Genomic DNA, 21,703 nt, shown 5'->3' with positions numbered 1-21,703 from the left:
ATTGCTGGACTTCATTTGTCATGAATGCACAGTGCATGTGCAAAGATCTCTGACAAAAGCAGTGCTTTATTTTACAGTCAATAAAGAGCAGTTAAAATCTACTAGCACTGCTGAGTTTATTACAGTGACTCCCTACCCTTGACTGAAATATATTTGGAACTGGACATTCATAAGGTAAGACCGGGGGCAGTTAGGAAAGTGAGGCACATTTGAAACTGTTTCGCTGCTCTTTACACCATGAACGCAGCTGTTAAAGGTTTAGTCAGTGTTTTTCATTCTTCAACTCTTGTTTGACAGTAAATTATTTGATTGCAGCACCTTCACCCTTTCCTGTAATTGTGCATTGCTGTAGATGTCTGTTTAAATGTGAGGTTGGCAAACTCAAAAGTAAGAGTAAGGAACAACTGCTTGACTAACTTCCTTGTAAAAAGGTTACCATGGCGAACTTGTATGTTATTTTCACACAATTTGCCAAACTCTCTACCACACTTTTTACTCTTTCTCATCTTTTATTTTTAAATGTGGTTAAGCTCTGATTAAAAAAAAAAAAAAAAAAAAACACTAAATCAGCAGCTTTGAAAAGCTGACTTATTTAGGAACTATTGTACAGTATGTAAGTGTTTTATGTGTGCAATGCTGAGAGAGACGTCTAATTAACTTTCTATTTGAAAGATAGAACCAAACTAAGGCGGTATTGTGCTTTAGTTGTATTTTTATATATTTTAGTCTCTTCAGTTTTTTTTTTCTTCTGAAAATGAAATAAATCTTCTGTAACTTGAGTTCACCTCATAATAGATGGAGTTACAGTAAGGGCTGGCATAATTATGACAGGTACATTATCTGAATGCTACGTGAATGCTGGATGCCTGTAACCATTTCCACATGGTGCATGAATACTAAAATATGAATCAGTATTGGTCAAGGAGTACTTATCCTTTGGAAGGACCAATGCCTTGTGACTAAGTGCAGACCAGAGCTACCAGCTGTAACAGAATGCCAGTAAAGAATTCTCATACCACGGCCATAGTTTTACTACAAGCCCCAAAAGGTGAGTAGGAAGGTCTTTATGATGAAAAACTAATTGTAAGTGAAACAAAGATGACATCCTTTAAAATAAAGAAACATAAAGGGTTATTACCACAAAACCCTAAAATGGAATATCTTTCCTTGACAGCATGACTAATCTAACCACATCAAGTGATTAAGACACAAGTCACACCTAGGCAGTGAAATACTACCAGCTACAGAGCCAGAGAGAACCATATTGCACTCTATCAGGGTTTGAGAGAAATGCCAAATCTGTCAAATGTGGTGCACCTACAGTAAACTGACAGGCTACTTTAAACTAGTGGCTCTCAGCCCTGATCGCAGATATCAGCCATCCCTTTTGAGATTCTACCTGATGTATTATTATTAATTATCCCTGTGATACAGGCTCTGAGATAGCTTCTTCATATTTGGTACACAGCTGTGTTCTATGGTTCTCTCAGTCAAATTCCATTTCAGGTGCTGTCCAGTGAAACACAGCCTCTGCCCATATAAATGATAGAGGCTTTTCACAAATCCATTTTACTTAATGTTTGCAAACTAGTCTATCAATGGCACCTTCCACCTTACAGCACACACCCTGGGACCCTTTGTTTATGTTCTTTAAAGCACCAGGCTGTGAAGATGTATTTTATATCAACTGGCAATCAATTCTGATTTAAAAGATATGTAGTTTAATCCCGATTGCCAGATAATCTTTAATGAATCCATGATATATCTGTCGCTTTTGATTATCCTTATGAAGGAACATTTTCCATTAATTATGACTGCATTGTTTCACAATTGAAAGTCTGTGTACTGTGATAGACCTGCTTGGTTGGACCTTAATGCCTGGCATCCAATCAAATGCTGACATGTCACTTAAGCAGTTCCTTTCATGGACTCAGAAATCCGTCAACAGACTCTTTAGAGATGACCTACAATACTTCAATATGGCACCAAACTCTTGGGAATATAAATATTACTGTACTGAATGATGGGTTTGAAAATAAAGTCTAGGTTTTTTTTTTTTTTTACCTTTTCTGTTACCTGTATACTATACAGTTTACACAGATGATTTGCTGACAACCAATGCAACACTTCAACACAGCTTTAAAACACTTGACAAGTATTGTAATTGCACAAGACCAGCAGGCACTTCTTTCATTTAAGCGTTGAGAAGAAAAATGAGTTTGCCACTTTGAGTTTCTCCTGTCAGGCTGGGGATTCAGTTAATATGAACTGACCTTCATCCACTGCACGCATTCAAAGAACAGGGAAGAACAGGACTGTGTAATTACATTCAAATCAATCTCGGTCCTCTGAGGGAAAGCAAGGAAGAAACGCAGTGACAAACAAGACTAATTCCAAAACAATCCAGCCTTTTTAGAAAATCTGTTTAGAGCTCTGTAAGCTTCAGTGGAGTGCAACTAGATGTAGATGTTTTTTTTTTTTTTTTAAAGAAGCAATTAATTCTTTTGTATATATAAAGGGTCTATCCACTAAAGTTACTACCAAACTAACTCCACTAAATGTATAGATCTTATACAGGTTCAAACACAGCCTTCAGAGGTGAAAGCCTAGTGTATACACAGTGGCCCATACATAACAGGGCAGAAGCTGTTACATTGCAAGCGAGTGTCTTAACCACAATGCACTTGTGGTTTTAACACTTTTAACCTCATCTCATCTCACCGACAGGGGACAGGACAGAATCCGTAACGGCAGTGTATCACACAATACTGCCCTTTACACATACAGTAGGCCAAACTGGGATTACGGCCTGTACATTGAGTTGGTTCCCCCTAGCAACACACGCTTCTTGATAGCACATGACCATCTTTATAGTTGCCACCTGGACAGAGCATTCTCTTTTGGCAAGTCAACTGTAACACACATTTATTTTTCAGTTTTCAATGATAAATGAGGAGTGAAATCTCAGTAAAAGGATGGTAAAGCACAACAAATGTACTGTAACTCAAATATGAATATAAGTAAACTATGGTTAACAAAGTCATTTTGCAGTTTGCATTGGGAAAATCCTGGCAAACTGCAAAATGACTGTAAATTTAACACTGTAAATTTGATCAAGGAAAGCCAACCAAACCACTGAATCCATCATAAGTCGAAGCTTTGCTTTTTGCTTCTTAAAATATCAATGCAGCAAGATAACAAAACGATTCATTCTCAATTCACTTTATAGACAAAAAAATAGATTTCAACACCCAGCATTGGACTATCCTAAAGCTGCTGTAAACATTTCAGGGATTAAATACAAGTGATAGTATTGTGCCACCTAGTAACAGCATAAAACCGTTAACAAACCTTACAGTCTGTTTTTTACAATTATCCTCACTGCAATAATTTAATTTTCGGCGCAGTGAGAGGCTCTTTATGAGGCTCCAGGGGTATGTGTTTTCCAAAAATGTTGGTTGGCTTCATTTCATCTCCGGGTGACCACAGCAAAACAGCCTGTCACTCTGATGCTGTTTATCTGCTATTTCTGTAATGAATTCAATCTTTCATTTGGTTTTGAAACGTGCAGTTGTGCGTGCACACAAACTGTAATTATAGGTAGACCCACTAGGGCAGCAGGTATCCCCTAAATACATGTTTACAGAGAGTAAACACACAGTGGTATTCCCTGAGTAAATATTCTAGAATTCCACTGACTTATGCCACAAGACTTTTTAAAGGACCTTTAAATCACAGATAAAGATACTATCTATAAATATGTAGAGTGTTTAAAAAATGAAATACAAGTGTTTAGCTTTGCTGACAGTGTTTTGATTATTTTAACTTTGGTTTGCCTGCTGTCCAGTCTTATTTAAACATTTGAGCCTGTTGGGTTACTTAATAAAAAATATAATTGACTCAGAAGAGGAATTCAAAATCTGTGCTTTGAATAACATTCAAACATGCATTCTGAGGTAAAAACCAGTGACAGTCTAAACAGTTCTGAAGGACCTACTCCTTATAGAAGTTTACCACATGGTAAAAGCACATCGAAGTGGGTTGAACACATGACAAAGCACAGCCAAGCACAAAAAGAACCCCAAAGAGATGAGGTAACCATGGCAAACCGCTGAGGCTACAAGCATTGGAAAAGCATGGGAAAGTTGCTAAATTATCTTGCAAATATAGCTTAGTATACTTTTCTCCACAGACAAAGAACCCCAGGAGCTTTGAGGGACTGGCTGGTTTCATTACTGCCAAGGAACAGGCCCAAAAGCGTTTCTTCTTGAATCGTTTATAACTTTATTCAAGTATTCATTTTGGGCTCACAGGGTAATATACAGGCAATTAGCTTTCAAAGGGAGAGGAATAATAATATAGACTGGATTGTTGACCGAGGTCTATTTTCTGATTAAGCAGAGTGCACAGAATGCCTAACTATGGCCGCATGTAGTAAACAGACACCAAGGGATTATTTATTAGTGCAAAACTGAACATGATTTTGACAGACTGCAGCTTATAACAGAGGTCATAAAAAAACCTCCTGGCAGCAGATTCCGAGCATTTCATCACGTTTCTTGTAAATATTTATAAACTGTGAAATACAGCAATGGATGCAGTTTACCAGAACAACAATCTCAATGTCACTCTCCTACAACACAAGAACCATTACATCCATAATTCATTACTTTGCTAGATTCCCCAGGTGCCGTTTTGTGATACGAGTGATTCAGCTCCTTTAATGTGTCCTGTGCCACGGCATTACAGAACACGCACACTGTTTCTCGAAAAGGAGGAATGGTAAATAATCAAGCGTATTGTTGAAACCAAGCAAGTGAAAATTGGCCAGGATGCAAAAAGGAAAACCAAGCTTCATCATGGTTAAGTCCCCAAGCTTTTGTTAAGCTAATGGGTTACAATCATTCAGCTTCATTCATACAGTGACTGCAAACACAAAATCATTTAAATAGTAACAGGTGGTGATTACTCAAGTAGGCAGTTTGACTATTGAGGATATCTCAGGCATCTGTCATCTAGTTACAAAGTTACATCTTACAGCTGCCATCTAATGGTGACTAGCATGAATAGGATGTTCAGGATGGTAATTGCCTAGTCTGATAAAACATTTATTATAGATGCATTGCTTTGGTATGATGTGGCACTCCCAGAACCAGGGTGCCGCATGTCTATCTCCCTCTGCGTGAAGGACCAGCGTGGGTCTGGAGGTGCAATGCTGTTTATTTGATCTGAGCGCCAGCAGTAGTCGTCTGCCGTGCTGTAAATCTGACACGGGGAAATGGTTCCCTCTTGTGGAATAAACCTTGCTGCAGTAAACATTTGACTTTCTCTCACATCAGAAAATAAACACACCGGATAGCCATTGTTTACAAAAGCATATTGCTATAGTAACAAGCCATTGCTGATCTCTCATGCTTTAATATGAAATTATCTAGATAACAGCAATTTGAATCACATTCAAGATAAGATTGAAGAGTTAGGTGTTACTACCAGGATACTTTCTTTATTCTAGTTTCAAGAAACAGTGATCATAGCATAATAATAATAATAATAATAATAATAATAATAATCTTTGGTGCAAGTAGGAGCACTTCAAATACTGTTTCTTGCTGTTGATCTGTGTCTTGCTTATTTAATAACAGAGTTGTTTTTTAATGGACAGTGGCACTGGCTTCAGTCACTGCGAGCTCAGCAATGCACCTCAGTCCAGACCAGAACCCCACCTTCACATGCAGCCCTGCTCCTCTCTCAAGCAGAGTGAGAATGCTGCTGAATTGTATGGTACTCTTTTGTCATTGTGCACTAAGCTGAGGACACCAATTAATTTCACCCACCAGGTGAAATGACCAAGGAAGTACAAGACTAACTGACAGTAAGGCTTGAAAATAGATATTTATTTAACCTAGTATAGTACCAGATATCATTTTGAAATGAAAATTCATGTTTTGTTTCTTTCAAAAATGTACATGAGAGACCAGCAGTGATGGCGAGTGGATGTGCACAGCAGCTAAGGGTTCTGGGTTTGTTTTAAGCGTGAGGGCTTTAAAGGGAGAGGCACCAGGGTGCCCTGTGGGATTGTTTTTTTCATACACAATCATTTCACTTCTTTCTTAAAAAGTCATATCAGCAATTGCATTGCACTGTTCAGAGTTATTGCTTTTGACAAAGAACCACATTGCCAACACATGGGAATACAGTATCTGCTTCCCAAGTCTACCACACCAATTCTGTTTGGATAACATATACTTATGTACTCTATATTCATGGTATATCTCATATACCAGGAATGAAAAGAAACGTTTTCCCCAAGGCCAATACATCCCAGCAGTGAGCTTGATTGTAAAAACAAATTAGATTCACATTTAATGTGACTACTTTTTAGACACAATATAAAACTAATAAAAAACGTATACTACTTAATAAGAATACTCTGTATAAGTTCAAAGGAGGTATTAAAAAGTACATAAATAGTATTGTAACACACTTAAAGTATGCTAACTCTTAGGTATACTATGCCCAAGTATAATACAAGTATATTTAAAGTAAAATATTAGTATCTTAGTATATTTTAAGTACATGCATAGTATACTTCAAGATACTACATTTTTGTATAAGGGTAGCTTTGTGCTTCTAATATTAAACTAATACATGTTACCTGTTTTAGCCTATTGATAAGGAAACTTCTCGGTTCAAACAGGAATCTTACTGTGTTATTTTTTTTCTTTCAAAATATTAAAAATTAAATTCTTATAAAAAAAAAAAAAAAAAAAAGATTGTACACCTATTAACCCATTAAGTACCAAATAAAATTTGCTTTGAAAAAAAATCAGAACACAAGCTGTATTTCTGTCATTTGAGACGTAACATTTGCGGGTAACACAATTAAAGTTATCATAATAATGGCACTTAATGAGTTAAAGAGAGGCTCGTGTATGTCCTTGTTGTTTGCTTCTGTGAAATGCAAAACAAAATGAACTGTTTCCTGTTCTTAAGCAAAACATCCTAGAAAACTTCAAGGTCGGGTACATACCAGTGCAGTAATCCTTCAGTACGGTATTAGTATAATCACAGCACAGCACCGCACAGCACATCACACGACAGGGCAATGCATGGTAAACCGCTCATTTAACCGGTAAATTCACAGTGGTAAAGTTTTGTTGAAAAGGCAGCAACTGCGTTTGTAATTAACTGACCGGTGAATTCATGTTTCAGCATCGCACTTTAAAACAAAACCGTTAGAATTACAAATGAAACCGTTGTGTTCGTCCTCCATGCTTACAGCAAAATACACATGTACATTTACACAAAAAGCTACAAAATCTATTGCAATAAAACATACATACATTATCTATCGCATAAATAATGTATGAACCTTGTCATCTGACACAGCGAGTAAGACCGCACTACAGAACCAGAGCACAGTGGGCAGGACTGCACAACACCCGGATGTAGAAAGGTACAGACATTCCCGTCAGGATTTGCCTCCAGCATCAGCAAACAGAACAATATTCTCCTGGCACGAGAAAGAACGATGCCACAGCCTTGATTTTCAAATATTACAATTGGCTGCAAGCATGGAGGACGATTTAGTATCGGAAGATGACATTTGTAAGTAGCACGTCGTTTTTTTTTTATATTTAAAAACGGACTTTGGTTGTACTTTATATTATGGTGACTTTGGAGTGGGGTGTACTGTATTTTAAAACCTATTGGTTCACTCCTTACCTTGGTCATAATGGACCACTGAAATGTAGGCTGTGGTTTTATTTCAATTCATGTTGGTCTTGTTTATTCAAAGTCTGCAAGAATCTAATATTAGAGGTGCATTTTTATGCAATAACATTTGACAATAAAAGCATATATAAATCGACGTTGCAAAGAAATGACTGTATGTGCACCCCATTGCCAAACAGACAAGTGCATGTTGTAATCTGTACCGTGTGTGTCCTCCGAATACTCAGTTCTTCTCATAAAACAGCAACGATGCTCATGACCAGAGTGCGTTAAGTCTTTGTTATGTTATATCGTTATTGATATTATACGGTACGTCCCTCTGCTTACATACTGTCTCTGTTGACAATGACGTAACTCCATTGTGTTTATCATACAATGCATAGATTGATATACAATTGAATTGCACAAACATGTTAGCAAATTTGAGGTAGCGATTTCTGCCCGTTATCTTTCGTGTGTGCCAGAGAAACACAGTAAAGTACTGTACCTGTAGAGGAACTCTAAGTAACTTTATTGAATTTATTTTTACCTTGTAGTATTAAAAAAGTTTTAGCATTGTTATCTGACGTAGAATGCCCAGTTAAAATTGATATTGCTCAATAATTTCTTTTTTTATTATGTAATGTTATATGGAAAACGTTCTATTGTGTCTTAATCACATTATTGCTATTTGCTCTGCTTTTTAACTGGTCTGTGGTGTGGGTTCAAAACTAAGGGCAGCTGCACAGATTCAGCATTGTTTTTTAACTTCTCTCTGGACTACTGGATCTGGTACTTACCTGGTGTTTGTGTGCATCCTGAACTCGTCCAGTATAAACTGTTTGGATGATTTCAAAAGGTTTGCTGCATGAAAAAGGTCCCTGCATAAAGTCACTTGGGGTAAATCCACACTATGAGCAAGTGTACTGATACCTTAATCTGAAAAGCACCCCGGTACCCCGGTACCAGGCTTTCTCAATGAGCTTATTTCTGTTTACAGTTTGTGATCGTTTTGAAAGCTAAACCCTGGGGCCTGGATGTTACAGTCCTGATGAATAGGCTGCATAATCATGTGTGGAGATGCGTGCGTTATCTGCATTTGAATGAGCAATTCCAAAGTTTATCCTTTTGAGAAAAAACAACTGGTTATGCAATAAGGAGAATAATCAATATATTGAGCTGGCAATGCAAAAAAGTTATCAGTGTTGTTCTTTATTTAAAAGTGAATATATTTATATAATGATGTAGTTATTATTTGGTAATGCACTGTTTTAAAGACTAACCTAGAGGATACCGTATTGTATTTTAAATGTTCTTTGAAATTGCATTTATAATTGCTAGTGCTTTATTATTCTCAAAGGCAGAATTTTTTTCCACAAAAAGGCAGGGGGGCAATTGCCCTTGTGAGTTAAAAAGAATAATACAGTGCAGGCTTAAGTAGTTATTGATAGTGTTTATGTTTTGTACAAAAACCATTTCAAGTAAAAAATAATAATTTGAATCTTTGTCTTTATTCCAGTACTTCGCTCAGAAAAGGACTTCCACGATGCAGCCAAAAGGAATGACACTGAGAGGATGCTTGAGCTGATGAGGAGAGGGGTGGACATCAAGGCCAAAAACAACGTAAGCCATGTGCTTCAGCAGGATCTCTCTCACAGCATGCTCACAGAATCCATAAAGCGGTCATCAACTGAGCAATGGTGTTAAAATCAATCTACTGTACAACTTTCCCATGTGTTGTTGTAAATAATGGTTGGCATGGTGAGAGTGCTGCTGTTCAAATGTTGTGAGTGTGAATGCATTTAACATCTGGGTTAACTGCCTTAGGGAAATTAATTCTTCCCTTGCCAAAACACTAACATGAACTGATTTGATTCTCTTTACAAAATAATATTACAGTAAAGAGAATATCCCCAAATCAGGTTCAAATCCATGGTCAACAATAACACACTTAATGGGGAGTGATTTCAACTGCAGTAACATGATTGTCCTATAATGAAGAAATCTGTTATTCCATGTCATGGCAGGCTTGTTTCGTTTCTCGTTACTTGGAACAGGGTAGGACTCAGGTGTTGATAGCTCTAGGCATAAATGAATAACGAGGATCCTAAATTAGATATTTAAAAAACGGTTGAAATTGACAATTGTAAATCGATTCTTATTTTTTCACCATAGGTAAAATTGCAAAGAATAGATTTTGTTGTTTAGAGAAAGTCACATATGTATTGAAGCAGGCATTAAAATGCAAAGAATCAGGAGGGAGCCTGTCTTTAAATTAAATAAATGTCATGATGGCAATAATACATATTATATTTACTGGAATTGGAAAGAATAAAAAAAAAAGATGGCGAGGTACTGCAAATGGTGTATAATCTGACTGCAATTTAATAATCAAAATATGTCCGGTCCTGACAAAAATGCCCTGTTGCTTTAATACTAGCGTCCACCGTGTCTGTGAAGTATGCAGGCTTATTGTTTCAGCAAAAGGATATGACCTTACAGAGAGGACCCTAGAGGAAATGTTTGCTTGCATGAATCACGTTCATGTTCTGTGCTGCAGATTCGCAATGTTTTCATTCCTGTGAGCTAGGCTTTTGTTTGTGCACTTTGTGTTTCTCTTGCTCACGAAGCAAGCGGGATAACAAACGAGCTGAATGATTGAAAGACAGACTGCTTGCAGGTGCATCCCTGGTCAGATGCAGGACTCTTTTTGCTTGCTTTATTACAATGTGATGACGCACCGGAAAGGGAGAGGATGGAAGGAAACGGACTGCTGGTGCAGACTCCATATGGATTTAGAAGGCAGCTCTGCAAATGTTTGTTTTAATAAATCATACAGCAGACGGAACTGGGAAATAAACTTAGGAGCAATGTTTTATTACTGCTGTCTGAAGCAGAGGATGTGACTTAAATTATCAGTGTCTGTGCGAAATGTTACTATTGTTACAAATAATACTTTTGTTCTCATACTATGCTTTTCCATTCTCTAGCACAACGCTTTTCAACATGTCATTATTGCTTTAGGATCACTGTGGTCAATGCTTTCACCTTCCTACCCTTACCATGGCATGCAGTACACAGCACACAGCCTTCTTTTTCAAGTAGTTATATTATGTTCTCAGGTCATGTGAGTCTTACCCCCAGTTATGACTGGGTTTGGTTCCTACACGGTGTTCCCCAGCAGTTAATCTGTATATATAAATGTCATTTAGTAATATAAATTCATGGTTCGAATCCTGTAAACCTGCAGTGGTGCTTGTGAACTGGAGGCCAGCTCCCCTGTGTTTAAGGGCTATGCATTCTCTACACGTTGCTGAATTAGCGTCTCTCTTTCTCCAGATAGATAGAACGGCCCTGCACTGGGCGGCAGGAGCAGGTCATGAGCAGGCCCTGCGGATGCTGCTGGAGCACGATGCTGGGGTGGAGGATGAAGACAGCGTAGGTATCTAATCCACAGTGCCACCACAGTCACTCGCAGCGCCAGAGTGTGTACTGATCACACAGGAGCCAGCCATCCGAGACGTGGGGCTCTGTTATAGACGACAGACTTCTCTTGACATTTGGAAGCTTATCTTTAAACCCTCAAGCATGGAATTGAAATGTTTTCTAGTAGGCAAATGCGGTTGATAGTGGTTTTCCTAACTTTGGACAACCGACTGTATATTTCTTAAGTATCAACATGCTGTATTGTATTTCTTTGTTTTTAAATTAAAATACACCCATTGGTGTAGAGCAAATAGATACACAGGAGGTAAAATATAGATGCACTGTGTGATACTGCCCTCCACCAATCATACCACCACAATACAGTCCCAGTTCTTGTTGGAGGGCAGTGTGTATCTTTGTATTCTTACATGTGCAGTACACGTGGATCTTTTCATATCACTGGAAGTCAAGAGATTTGGCTGGAAAAAAAACCCACAGCTGTTAAAGTTAATGAGAAACTAACACATCCTAAATGTTACCTCTCTACCAGGAAGTAGAGAAGAAAATTGGCCAATATAATGTTTAGCTCTGGCATTAAGTTGCTTGGGGTATCTGCCAGCCCTGTGTATTTGTACATTATTAAGCCCATACCCTTGTTGTTATGAGTTTGTGTAAGGTGGAAGATGTTTGCTTGGCACACTTTATTTATCCTTTGACAGTGGCGGTTGCACTCTGCGAGTAGTTAAATCATACTATGCTATTCTGTTTAGTTAAGGAGATCAGTAATGGAAAGTTCTGTCTGATTAATGCACTCTGGAAGTCTTTGACTTCTGTATACACTCCAGCAGTCATGTAATTGATCATTTCAAAGTATGCCTCCGCATTTTAAATGCATTCATGCATCAGATGTTTAGCTGTGCATTTGTTTTATTTCTTTATTGTTTCCTGAGCTGTTACAAAGAGAGCGTGAAGATGTTGGTTTAACCTCCAGGTGCTGAAAGGATTAGCAGTAAATAGCCTGTCTGGTTTACCGAGTGATGCTTTGGCAAGCGGGTTCAAATGGAAGAGGAAGCTAAGATACATTTGGTATTCAAACAAGCAACAAAGACAATTTACATCATGGGATTTCTGGTTCAAACAGCAAAGCAGAATTAGCAGTACACTGCAACGTTGATAAAATGCTGTAAGTTCCAGTACACTGAAGCAGTCACAAGGCACAGCACTACTCATTGAAACACTGCTGTGTTGTAGCTAAAGCATACTAACCAGGACGTTTATTCATGCTTCCCCACAGTTTGGTATGAATGCCCTTCTCCTGGCTTCCTGGTTTGGTCATTCCAAGATCCTTCAAATCCTCGTGAACGCTGGAGCGAAGATCAACTGTGAAAACAAAGTAAGATGGAAGAGCATTGTGACAGTTGTATGCAGTTGTATGCAAGCGTGGTGTGACAAACTGCTGGTGACAATGTCATTAGTTCTACCTGCCTTAACTTGTTTTTCCATTTCCTCTAGAATGGGTTGAATGTACTGCACTGTGCTGCTCAGAGAGGTCACATAAATGTCATGGAGTTCATTATGGAGGACCTGGAGGATGTGCGTCTCGATAAAGTTGACAAGGTTAAAACTTTTCATGCAACCTACATATACGTATATACCATTTAAACTGAGTATGTTGTGTTCATTGAAGTTGTGTATTGGGTTATGTAGTTGCTGAGTGTTGATGTAGGACAAGCAGCAGGGGGCTAGAGTCAGGGAGCAGGCTGCTCTCTCTGCTGCAAATAGGGCTAGAGCAATAAAAATACAGATCCCATTCTGAGGGGATGTTTTCAAAAGAGGCTTACCTGCTCTTCGTCATACTAGCACAAGAGGGTACTTTACAAAAATAGCTTCAAAACGTTTTTTATTTTTGTTGGTCTTTAAACATTCCTTTAGTTTGAATGGTGCTTTGAAAGCTGAGAATAAACTACCAAACCCTCTATTAAACCGTTGAACAAGGCTTCATGAACCGAAAACTTGATTCCTTAATCAAAACTTAAAACAGTCCTTGGTGTTTAGTGAGTGAGCTTCGAGCCAGCTGAAACACGAACAAGGATAGCAGACTACATTATAGCAGGGGGAGAGGCTAACCAAGACACCCACTCCGGAAACTAAACACAGGGAGGGGTTTATACAGTTCATAATCTTGCCATTTATGAAATACCTGCATACATAGCATTCTGTTTCCCATGGCAACTATAATGATTTCAACAAATGTTAATGAAAAAGTAACCTTCCCATTAGCATCTGTCTGACTCTACTGTACAACCTACTCCCATTCCAGTAAGGTGACGCATTCTTTACATAAGCACAGCACAGACATCACATCTGGTTGCTGTTAATAACATAGCAGAGCAGTCAGTGATAACTCAAACGCGTTGTTTCCAGCTTACAGTAAGTTGAAAAGTTTGAACGCAATCAAATTAAATGAAAGGAAACAAGTCTGTATTCTTTGGTTTGCATCCGCTATGTGGGTTTTCATGCTTGGTTTGTGTTAGACTGTTTGCACAAGCAAATCCTGATACTGTACAAATAGATCTTTCTGTTGTTACTGGGTGAGCCAATGCTGAAGCACATGCACACAGACACGAGAAAGATGATGCAGCTCCTTCCAATGGGATTTGTTTTTTTTTTTGGCCTTGCTCCCATCTGTGGGAATGTAGCAGACTGCTTCTCAAGCAGTTTGTGACACATCTAGGGAGCGGCTCATTTTAGACACAGCAGAAATACATCTTTTATTTCTGCAGTTTAGGTAGAGTGTACCTCCTGGGAAACCTGCTGATCTGACTGCTGAGCTAGCGTAGAACCAGCTGAAGATAGGAATGTACTGTAGCTTCTCCAGCCTGGGAGATTACTGCAGGTCTGTAGCAGGGTGGGAATCAGACTCATGCTTAATGTTAACATTACAAAAATAATGGGTGTAAAAAAAAAAATACAATGTAAAGCATCAAAAATTTAAAACAATCATTTTAAAGCCAAGTAATTGTTTTAAATGTGAATCCTAGAGTGAGAGATAAGTCCCAGCTCTGACTGCTGTTCAGCAAAATAAATAAAGAAACCATCTGTTTCTGCACAGAACCTTTCTTTGTAAGACTGAGTACGTAGCAGCTGATGCGCATTTGAAAGGGGACAGTGTAGAGGCTATGATCAAGCCTGGCACTACAGTACAGCAGTCTGGTTAGCTGATTTCCTTGATCCTTGACCCACATCCTAAAATTAACAAGGGTGCATTGCAAGACAAAAAATACTGCAAGGATGTTCAATTGTAAAATAAAGATATATGTTGCTGGGAGCAGGCAGAAATAGATATTTTGTTGGGAGCAAGAGGGTCAATGCTAGATTGAGGTAACCCCTAACCCCCACCTCACCTCACCCCCTAAACACACACTACCCCTTCTACCAGGCTGTTTGTAGTTGTGAAGATGGTATTGCAAGCTGAAATACTCACTACTATTGGCATGGTTGTCGGCACTGACGCCACATATGAATACAGTGTGTTTCAATCAGATATGATGAGACTGGAGAAGCAGCGGCAAAGCATTTTCTCATGTCATCTTTTCTGTTGCCACAGCTTCACTCGTCCACTCCGTGACTTGCATTAGGGATTGCTTTCCTCTTCAATAACCTCATTCGGTCTCGAAATCTTTGAACAGGGATCGTGGGTTACAGCTGTCAGCATGCGTTTCATCACTTTTCTTTATAGGCAGGCACATGAATAACACAGACGGATAGGAATGTTTAATTGGTGGTTTATCCACAGAACAAAATAAAGAAAATGTTTTCCCAGAATATGATGCCCAGCAGTAATTTGAACATGTAAGCTGAACAAACAGCCTTTAATACAAGCTGGTTAAAATGGCATGCAATTAGACCACTCTGTTGGGTAATTTAAGGTTTTAATTGCTTAGCGAAGGAAAGTGTTTTCTGGTTGCTGTGGATTTCTGTAGTTGTTGTATGTAATTAGAGGCTTCATGTAGTTTTTCATGCTGTTATTCATAGTCATACCATTTAGCTGTTGAAACGCTGAATCTCGTTGTCATGTGGGTTTGTTCACAGGTGGGCAGAACCGCGTTCCACCTGGCTGCAGAGCACGGTCAGCTGGAAGTGGTGGAGTTTCTCATTGGCTCTGGCTGCACACATGGGCTGAAAGACAAGGTAAAAACACTAAGGGGTCCAGAACTTACAATTGCAACATGATGCTCTCAAATTAGAGGAGATTCCAAGCCAAACATGCAAAACCCACACTGTTTCCTGTGCTAACTTTAATACACAAATAAAGGCAAAACGCTAGTCTTCTTTACTTAGTTTAAGTTGTACCTCAATGTTCTGCGCTGCCCACCCAAGAGGTGTTGTGGTATGAACTGGTTAGTACACATTCTTACTGATCAGTGGACTTTTCCTTGTCAGTGCAACTGTTGGGGATTCTTCCTTAATGGGTAGTTTTAAACAATAGATTATTTATCTGCACCAGTTCCTGTGCATTCTGAGAATGACAGGCTTACCAACTTATTCTGTAACACTGATCTGCACAGCATTCCCCTGTTGGTTTATCTATTATTAGATCTAAACCCTATACTTTAGTTACAGTTTTTCAGCAGGCAGCTCCAATGGGCAACACCGTGTTGTGCATTGTTGTAACTGCTGGCAGTGAGTGAATAAAAGAGGTCCTGTAAATAAGGTTTCTTTTCATCTATGTATTCAGTCTATAAAACTGAACTAAATGCCTTTTTGACTAGCCGTATGAAAGTACAGTATAATATTGCATTATCAGCAATGCTGCTCACAGTGCATCATTGTCATTAGTGGAATAGTCTTTCATATTTCTGTTGAACAGCCACCAAGCCCTGGATTTGCACACCTAGCATGGTGTTACCTGGTAAGGTGTATCAATCTGAAAAGATGACAGGCTGACACCTCTTAAAAGGAGGCAGCACCATCGTCTACAGAGGGCTATGTGCTGTAACATATTGAAAGAGGATTTTTACATGTTCTGTGTTGGTTCTCTGCAGGTCCAGAACACAGCCCTGCACTTAGCAGCAAAGAACGGACATGCTGAGGTGCTGCAGAAAATTGTGGAAACTGGAGTGGATGTCGATGAAAAGAACATTGTAAGTTACAAACAGCTCCCTATAGGCCTGCAGTGAATCACTGTTAGAGTGACTTGTCAGTATTTCATACTTACTGCGACTATGAATGAAGCTGCTTTTAAGAATGCCACACAATACTTCCATAGATGAAGAATGGCAGTGCGGTCCCTTCAAGTGCACACAACAGTAGTCTTCTTGTGTTCCTCTGTTCCTGGATTGTAGCACTAATTAGTACTCATTTACTGGCTGTGGTTTAATGCTTTCTTTTCCGTTTCTCCAGGAAGGGTTGACAGCTCTGCATTTGGCCGCTGACGGGGGCCACTATGAGTGTGTTAAACTGCTGCTAGACTCGTGCTGCGACATTAATGTTCAAACAAATGTAAGTTGCTTAATTTGCTAAGGTGCTTAATAACTTGTATGATTTGTAATTCCAGCTGGTGACTGTGTATAGGGGTCTATTTTTAATGATCAGTAACCCAGTCACAAACAGCATGTCTGCTCATCATGACCAGTAACTGCTTGACTTGACTGACTGTATATTCCCTAATTAATCTTCATGTCCTTTTAATTTCTAGAGAAATATGACTGCCCTACATTACGCTGCATTCCATGGTTTTGAGAAAGTCATCCGACTGCTCATTGAAGGAGGGATAAGCACAGATGCTGTTAACTATGTAAGTGTAGTCTTTTGGGTCAAGCCATAAAGCCAAATCATTTGCGGAAAAAAGATACATAGTCCAGGTTTTATTACCATCATGCACAAATAAATAATGACATCTCTAACACAGTTTAACTTTGCTGAGACGTATCAGATCTGAAAAGGGTGGTCAAAATCACTTCTATTTGTCCATACAACCTACTGAAACCAGCCTACTGAAACCAGCCTACAGAAACCAACCTACTGAAACAAACAGTTCCTTAACTTGATAACTAAAATGTCAGTGGAGAGAAACACAGGGATGGATGAATGAATGAAATATTAAAATATAACTTTCACCAATATAGTATTCTTCATTCCATTTCAAGAAACCTGAGTTGCTGGGAAATGAAAGATTTCTCAGGTGGTGATCGCTTATTTTCCCCTAATATAACTGTCATGATAACTTACTGTAAAATCTGTTTGTGCAGCAGCATGCCACTGCTGTTCACATCGCTGTGCTCAACAACTTCCCAGCGGCAGTGAAAATCCTCATTGATGCTGAATGTGACCTTGACATTGCTGACAATGTAAGCATACTGCTTCTTCTTTATAGCACAGAATAAATATTAAATGTATATGCTACACTTTACATGCAGCTCTGAAGAGAAAACAGCTTTATGTTTTTAATCAATTATGATTCATTTGTTTGAATGTCATAGTTGATTCAGTTAAGTGCAAACGCCATAGAAGCCACTATGTTACAATGTATCAGTAACGCTTCATTAGGAAATACAGTTAAGAAGCATTAAAGATTCAGAGCCAGAGGTAATTTGAGTCACCCTGATTTCTCTCTTCCCAAGTGCTGAACAGCTTGCCCCCTCAGGGTCACAGATCATCTGTTCGTTTTCTGCCATGTTTCCTGGAGTCTGATCTTGCTTACTCCTGTTGTTCACAGAGGCAGCAGACAGCCCTTCACATAGCAGCAGAGCATGGGAGACAAGACATTGCTGAAATGATTCTTATAGCTGGTGTCAATTTAAAACTGCTTGACAAGGTAATGCAATGTAAACAGTACCGTGCTGAGGGATCAACTATCCTGTTAATCACAATGTGGAGTTAATAGCTCCTCAGGTCCAATTCAAGTGCCATCATTTTAATTTAACCCAGATCGCTGCCAATGATTTGTAAATTGAATACAAATAGTATTGCTGCACTTTTTCTCTATTATTACTTTATTATTTTCTGTTTATAAACGGTTTCTAATCAGTCTAAAAGGGTAGGGGTTGTTACTACATATGGGAAGAAACAGAAGGAATGTTTAGGAAAAGTCAGGCAAACCAGCTCTATTTTTCAGTCTCTTATCGCCACCTAGTGGCCGTTGTTAGAACAACATACTGAATTTAGACGGTTACCAGTTCTGGAATGATAAAACACGGCCAGCAGTTTGTTTGCACTTCAGCACCTAAAGAATTGGGGTTTTTTTTCTAACATTTTAGCAGGGAAAGACCTCCCTGGATGTAGCTGCAAGAGGAAACCATGTGAACCTTGTGGATATGATTATCAAAGCAGACAGGTTTTATAAATGGGAAAAGGTAGGCATCAATTGATATAGCGATTATATTACCAGCGTTTGTATTGTAAAAACGCTTACACAAGCAGTATAGATAATGCCTTTAGAGGTTGATATCCTGAACTGTTTAAATGTATTCATAAGAGAGATTGTCTTCATTTGATTACTGAGAATACAGTGTATAAGTGCTGTTAACTTGCATGCAGTTCATTTTCCTAATAAAACAAAACAATAGTGTGCAACCTTTGTGACACTTTGTGGATGTATTCAATATTGATAAAAGTTTAATAAAACACCTGCTTACCGTTAACTACCTATAAAAACTACTGGCATTGCTTATGTAACAGCTCAAAGTGACCTGACAGCCACCCTCCCTCTCACAGTATGTATTATAGTATATCTAGTGCATAGAAAGAACACATGTATTTAAAAAATGGAAGTGAATGTAATTGATTTGATTTGCAGGACAATCTTAATAGCGACTCAGATTCCTGGGTGGGAAAACATTTAACCTTCAAACAGGATCACAGACTGGAGACACAGCACATCCGCTCTGTAATGTGGAGACTAGCAACGAAATACCTCAAACCTAACGAGTGGAAGAAATTAGCACATTACTGGAAATTCACTGAGGCCCACATTAGGGCAATGGAGCAGCAATGGACTGGTAAGAGTTTAACACGAGCACAAGTCTCAGGGTTATTCACTCAGTAGGAGGTCCAGCAGATAATGGCATATTACTGTATACCAGAGTGATGTGCTGGACGTAATTCACATTTAACTGTTTACACACAGTGATCTACTCTGTTAAAGGAATTAGTTACTACAAAGGGTTAAAACAGGCCATTGATGAAACAGAAACCAGCCAATCTGCACTGAGCAATCAATCTACACACTTCTGTAGGAATGGAAATTAGACTGCTATTGCATAGCAGTTTCATCCATTCCAGGTTTTACTACAAGCTTGATTAGCCAGTGTATAGATTACAAGCACAAGTGAGTCTTATTAAACTTAGTAAAACCAGGAAGAGAGCCAAGTGCTATGCAATGGGAGTCTTATTTCCATCCTTGCTTCTGTTTGTATTAGGAATAACATTTGGGCCTTTCATCCATTAATGTCAAATAAAAGTGTTTTTTATTACTTTGCATGCAGCCATTTGTTTTATACCAACTCAGACAGCAGAAACTAAAGGCACAGAAATGAACGTCACTCTGCTTGATAAAAAAGACTTTAAAGTTAAAAAATAAATATTCATCACGATGGCCAGAATGCAAACCACAATTCATTATTATTATTATTATTATTATTATTTATTTCTTAGCAGACGCCCTTATCCAGGGCGACTTACAATTGTTACAAGATATCACATTATTTTTACATACAATTACCCATTTATACAGTTGGGTTTTTACTGGAGCAATTTTAGGTAAAGTACCTTGCTCAAGGGTACAGCAGCAGTGTCCCATACCAGGGATTGAACCCACAACCCTCCGGTCAAGAGTCCAGAGCCCTAACCACTACGCCACACTGCTGCACTTCATGTTTTCCTTGTTTAAAGGCACAAAGAGCCATAAGGAGCACGGCCACAGAATGCTGCTCATCTGGCTGCATGGCGTGATCATGGCAGGAGAGAATCCAATCAAAGGGCTGTATGAGGGCCTTGTTGGAATCAGCAGGAGAGACTTGGCAGGTAAGCAGGGAGTCATGTGAACGAGAACTGGTGATTAACTTATGTAAACTCCAAGACACACAAGTCTGAGATCGCTCTGCGCTAATAATTAAGCACCTCTGACACACTCTGATTCTGTCAATCTTCTCAGCTAATGGAAAATATATATTTTTAAAAGGTCTAAATGCCATTATTAGTAAGTGGGCTTCATAATGAATGAGTTAAACAACTAGTCTCCTCTAAGAAATGTACAGCAGCTGCATCATTTCAAAGTTGAAAAGGTATTCTTAGAACTGGGGGAAGAGTTGTACTACGGCCTGTGAAAATGCCACCCCATTCCATAAACTCTGAAGTGCATGTCCTGCCTTTTAACGAGAATGCCTTTTTGTAATTAACCTCAGATAGAAACTTTGAGTATCTCTTGTTTCTGTTTCAACAGAAAGCATCAGAAGGAAAGCAAATGCAGATTCGGATTCTCCAAAGAAGTGCATAACCATGTGAGACCTGTATCTGCAGTGAAAAGGGAACACACTGGTGCTTCCTTAGAACAAACTCCTTGCATCACCAGAGACCAACTGACAAAGGGAACAATGTTCAGCATAGGAAACCATTGCCATTTTCTGCAATGTATTTCAAGCTAGTAAGGGCTACTGCCTGCCACTTAAACTGGCACTTTGATCATTCCCTCTAAAGGCCAAAAGCACTTTTTAAAAGCCTTTGTCCGTAGAAGTTATATTTCTAATTTGCCTTCAGTTGTGATGCATTTCTTAATTGCACACAGTGCAACCTGGTGGCTAAATTACGTAACTGGAACAATAATCTTACACTGTACCATTTTTTTTTTTCTCTGGACACAGACAGAAGCACAGTATTCTTTCAAATGCAGGGGTTTTAAAAATGTTTTTGTATTGTCAATATGCAACAATAAGCTTCCGTGTTATTTTTGTATCAGTCCTAACACACTGTATTTGTGTTGTTTTCTATTGCACCTCCAATTCCTTTTACAGGGTATTCTAATCTTATGTCACTCACTGTTTCAGCAGAGGTTATGTTAATTATATTTTAAACAAACCTGGCCACACATTTTGTTCTGTAATTCTGAAAAGGGTTTATCCTGCGTTATAGTTTGGTGCCATTATCCTTAAATTGATATTATTATAAAACAAAATCTATACCACAGACTAGTGAATCCTTTTTTTAATTAAATAAAACATTTTGTACATAAAACCGAGTGTGGTTTTTATTTTTAGATGAGTTCTGTTTAGTAAAACACTGACCAAAAACATGTGTGAAGTGTTCCATGAAGCTAGGATTACACCAGTTACTTTTAGGCTCAACTTGAAACAGTTACTCAAAATCAGAGGGGATGGGAAGATACATACATATTTTGTTTCAAACAATGTAATATTTCTAAGTGCACTGAAAAGCCAGTATATGTAACTGATTTATTTATCAGAGTGGTTGTTTTCTTAATTAAACACAGAATCCTTTTACTATGTGTGTGAGATCAAAAATCGAACAGGTTACCTTGCATAAATAGCAATAGTCTCCACAGTGTGAC

At 38.5% G+C, this 21,703-nt stretch overlaps 1 protein-coding gene across 3 annotated transcripts; it reads left to right on the top strand.

Moving 5' to 3' along the window:
• Positions 1-7,051: 7,051 nt before the first annotated feature.
• On the top strand, positions 7,052-21,364 carry LOC131700587 (ankyrin repeat and death domain-containing protein 1A-like). 3 transcript variants are annotated; one of them, XM_058998890.1, is made up of 15 exons: positions 7,052-7,608; positions 9,233-9,336; positions 11,053-11,151; positions 12,434-12,532; positions 12,652-12,756; positions 15,232-15,330; positions 16,185-16,283; positions 16,543-16,641; positions 16,838-16,936; positions 17,394-17,489; positions 17,858-17,956; positions 18,399-18,494; positions 18,938-19,139; positions 20,032-20,163; positions 20,582-21,364. In XM_058998890.1, the coding sequence occupies exons 1-15, from the start codon at positions 7,575-7,577 to the stop codon at positions 20,641-20,643; spliced, it is 1,524 nt and encodes a 507-aa protein (XP_058854873.1). In that variant the 5' UTR covers positions 7,052-7,574; the 3' UTR covers positions 20,644-21,364. The 3 variants fall into 3 exon arrangements, with proteins under 3 accessions (XP_058854873.1, XP_058854872.1, XP_058854874.1); XM_058998889.1 differs by having other exon boundaries at positions 7,053-7,608; positions 17,391-17,489; positions 20,582-21,363; XM_058998891.1 differs by lacking the exons at positions 7,052-7,608; positions 9,233-9,336 and having other exon boundaries at positions 11,053-11,155; positions 17,391-17,489; positions 20,582-21,362.
• The last annotated feature ends 339 nt before the right edge of the window (positions 21,365-21,703 follow it).

This window comes from Acipenser ruthenus, chromosome 24, assembly GCF_902713425.1.
Source record: "Acipenser ruthenus chromosome 24, fAciRut3.2 maternal haplotype, whole genome shotgun sequence".
NCBI lineage: Eukaryota > Metazoa > Chordata > Actinopteri > Acipenseriformes > Acipenseridae > Acipenser > Acipenser ruthenus.
Note: the sequence above shows the minus strand (reverse complement) of the source record. Positions and strands in the feature narration are given on the sequence as shown.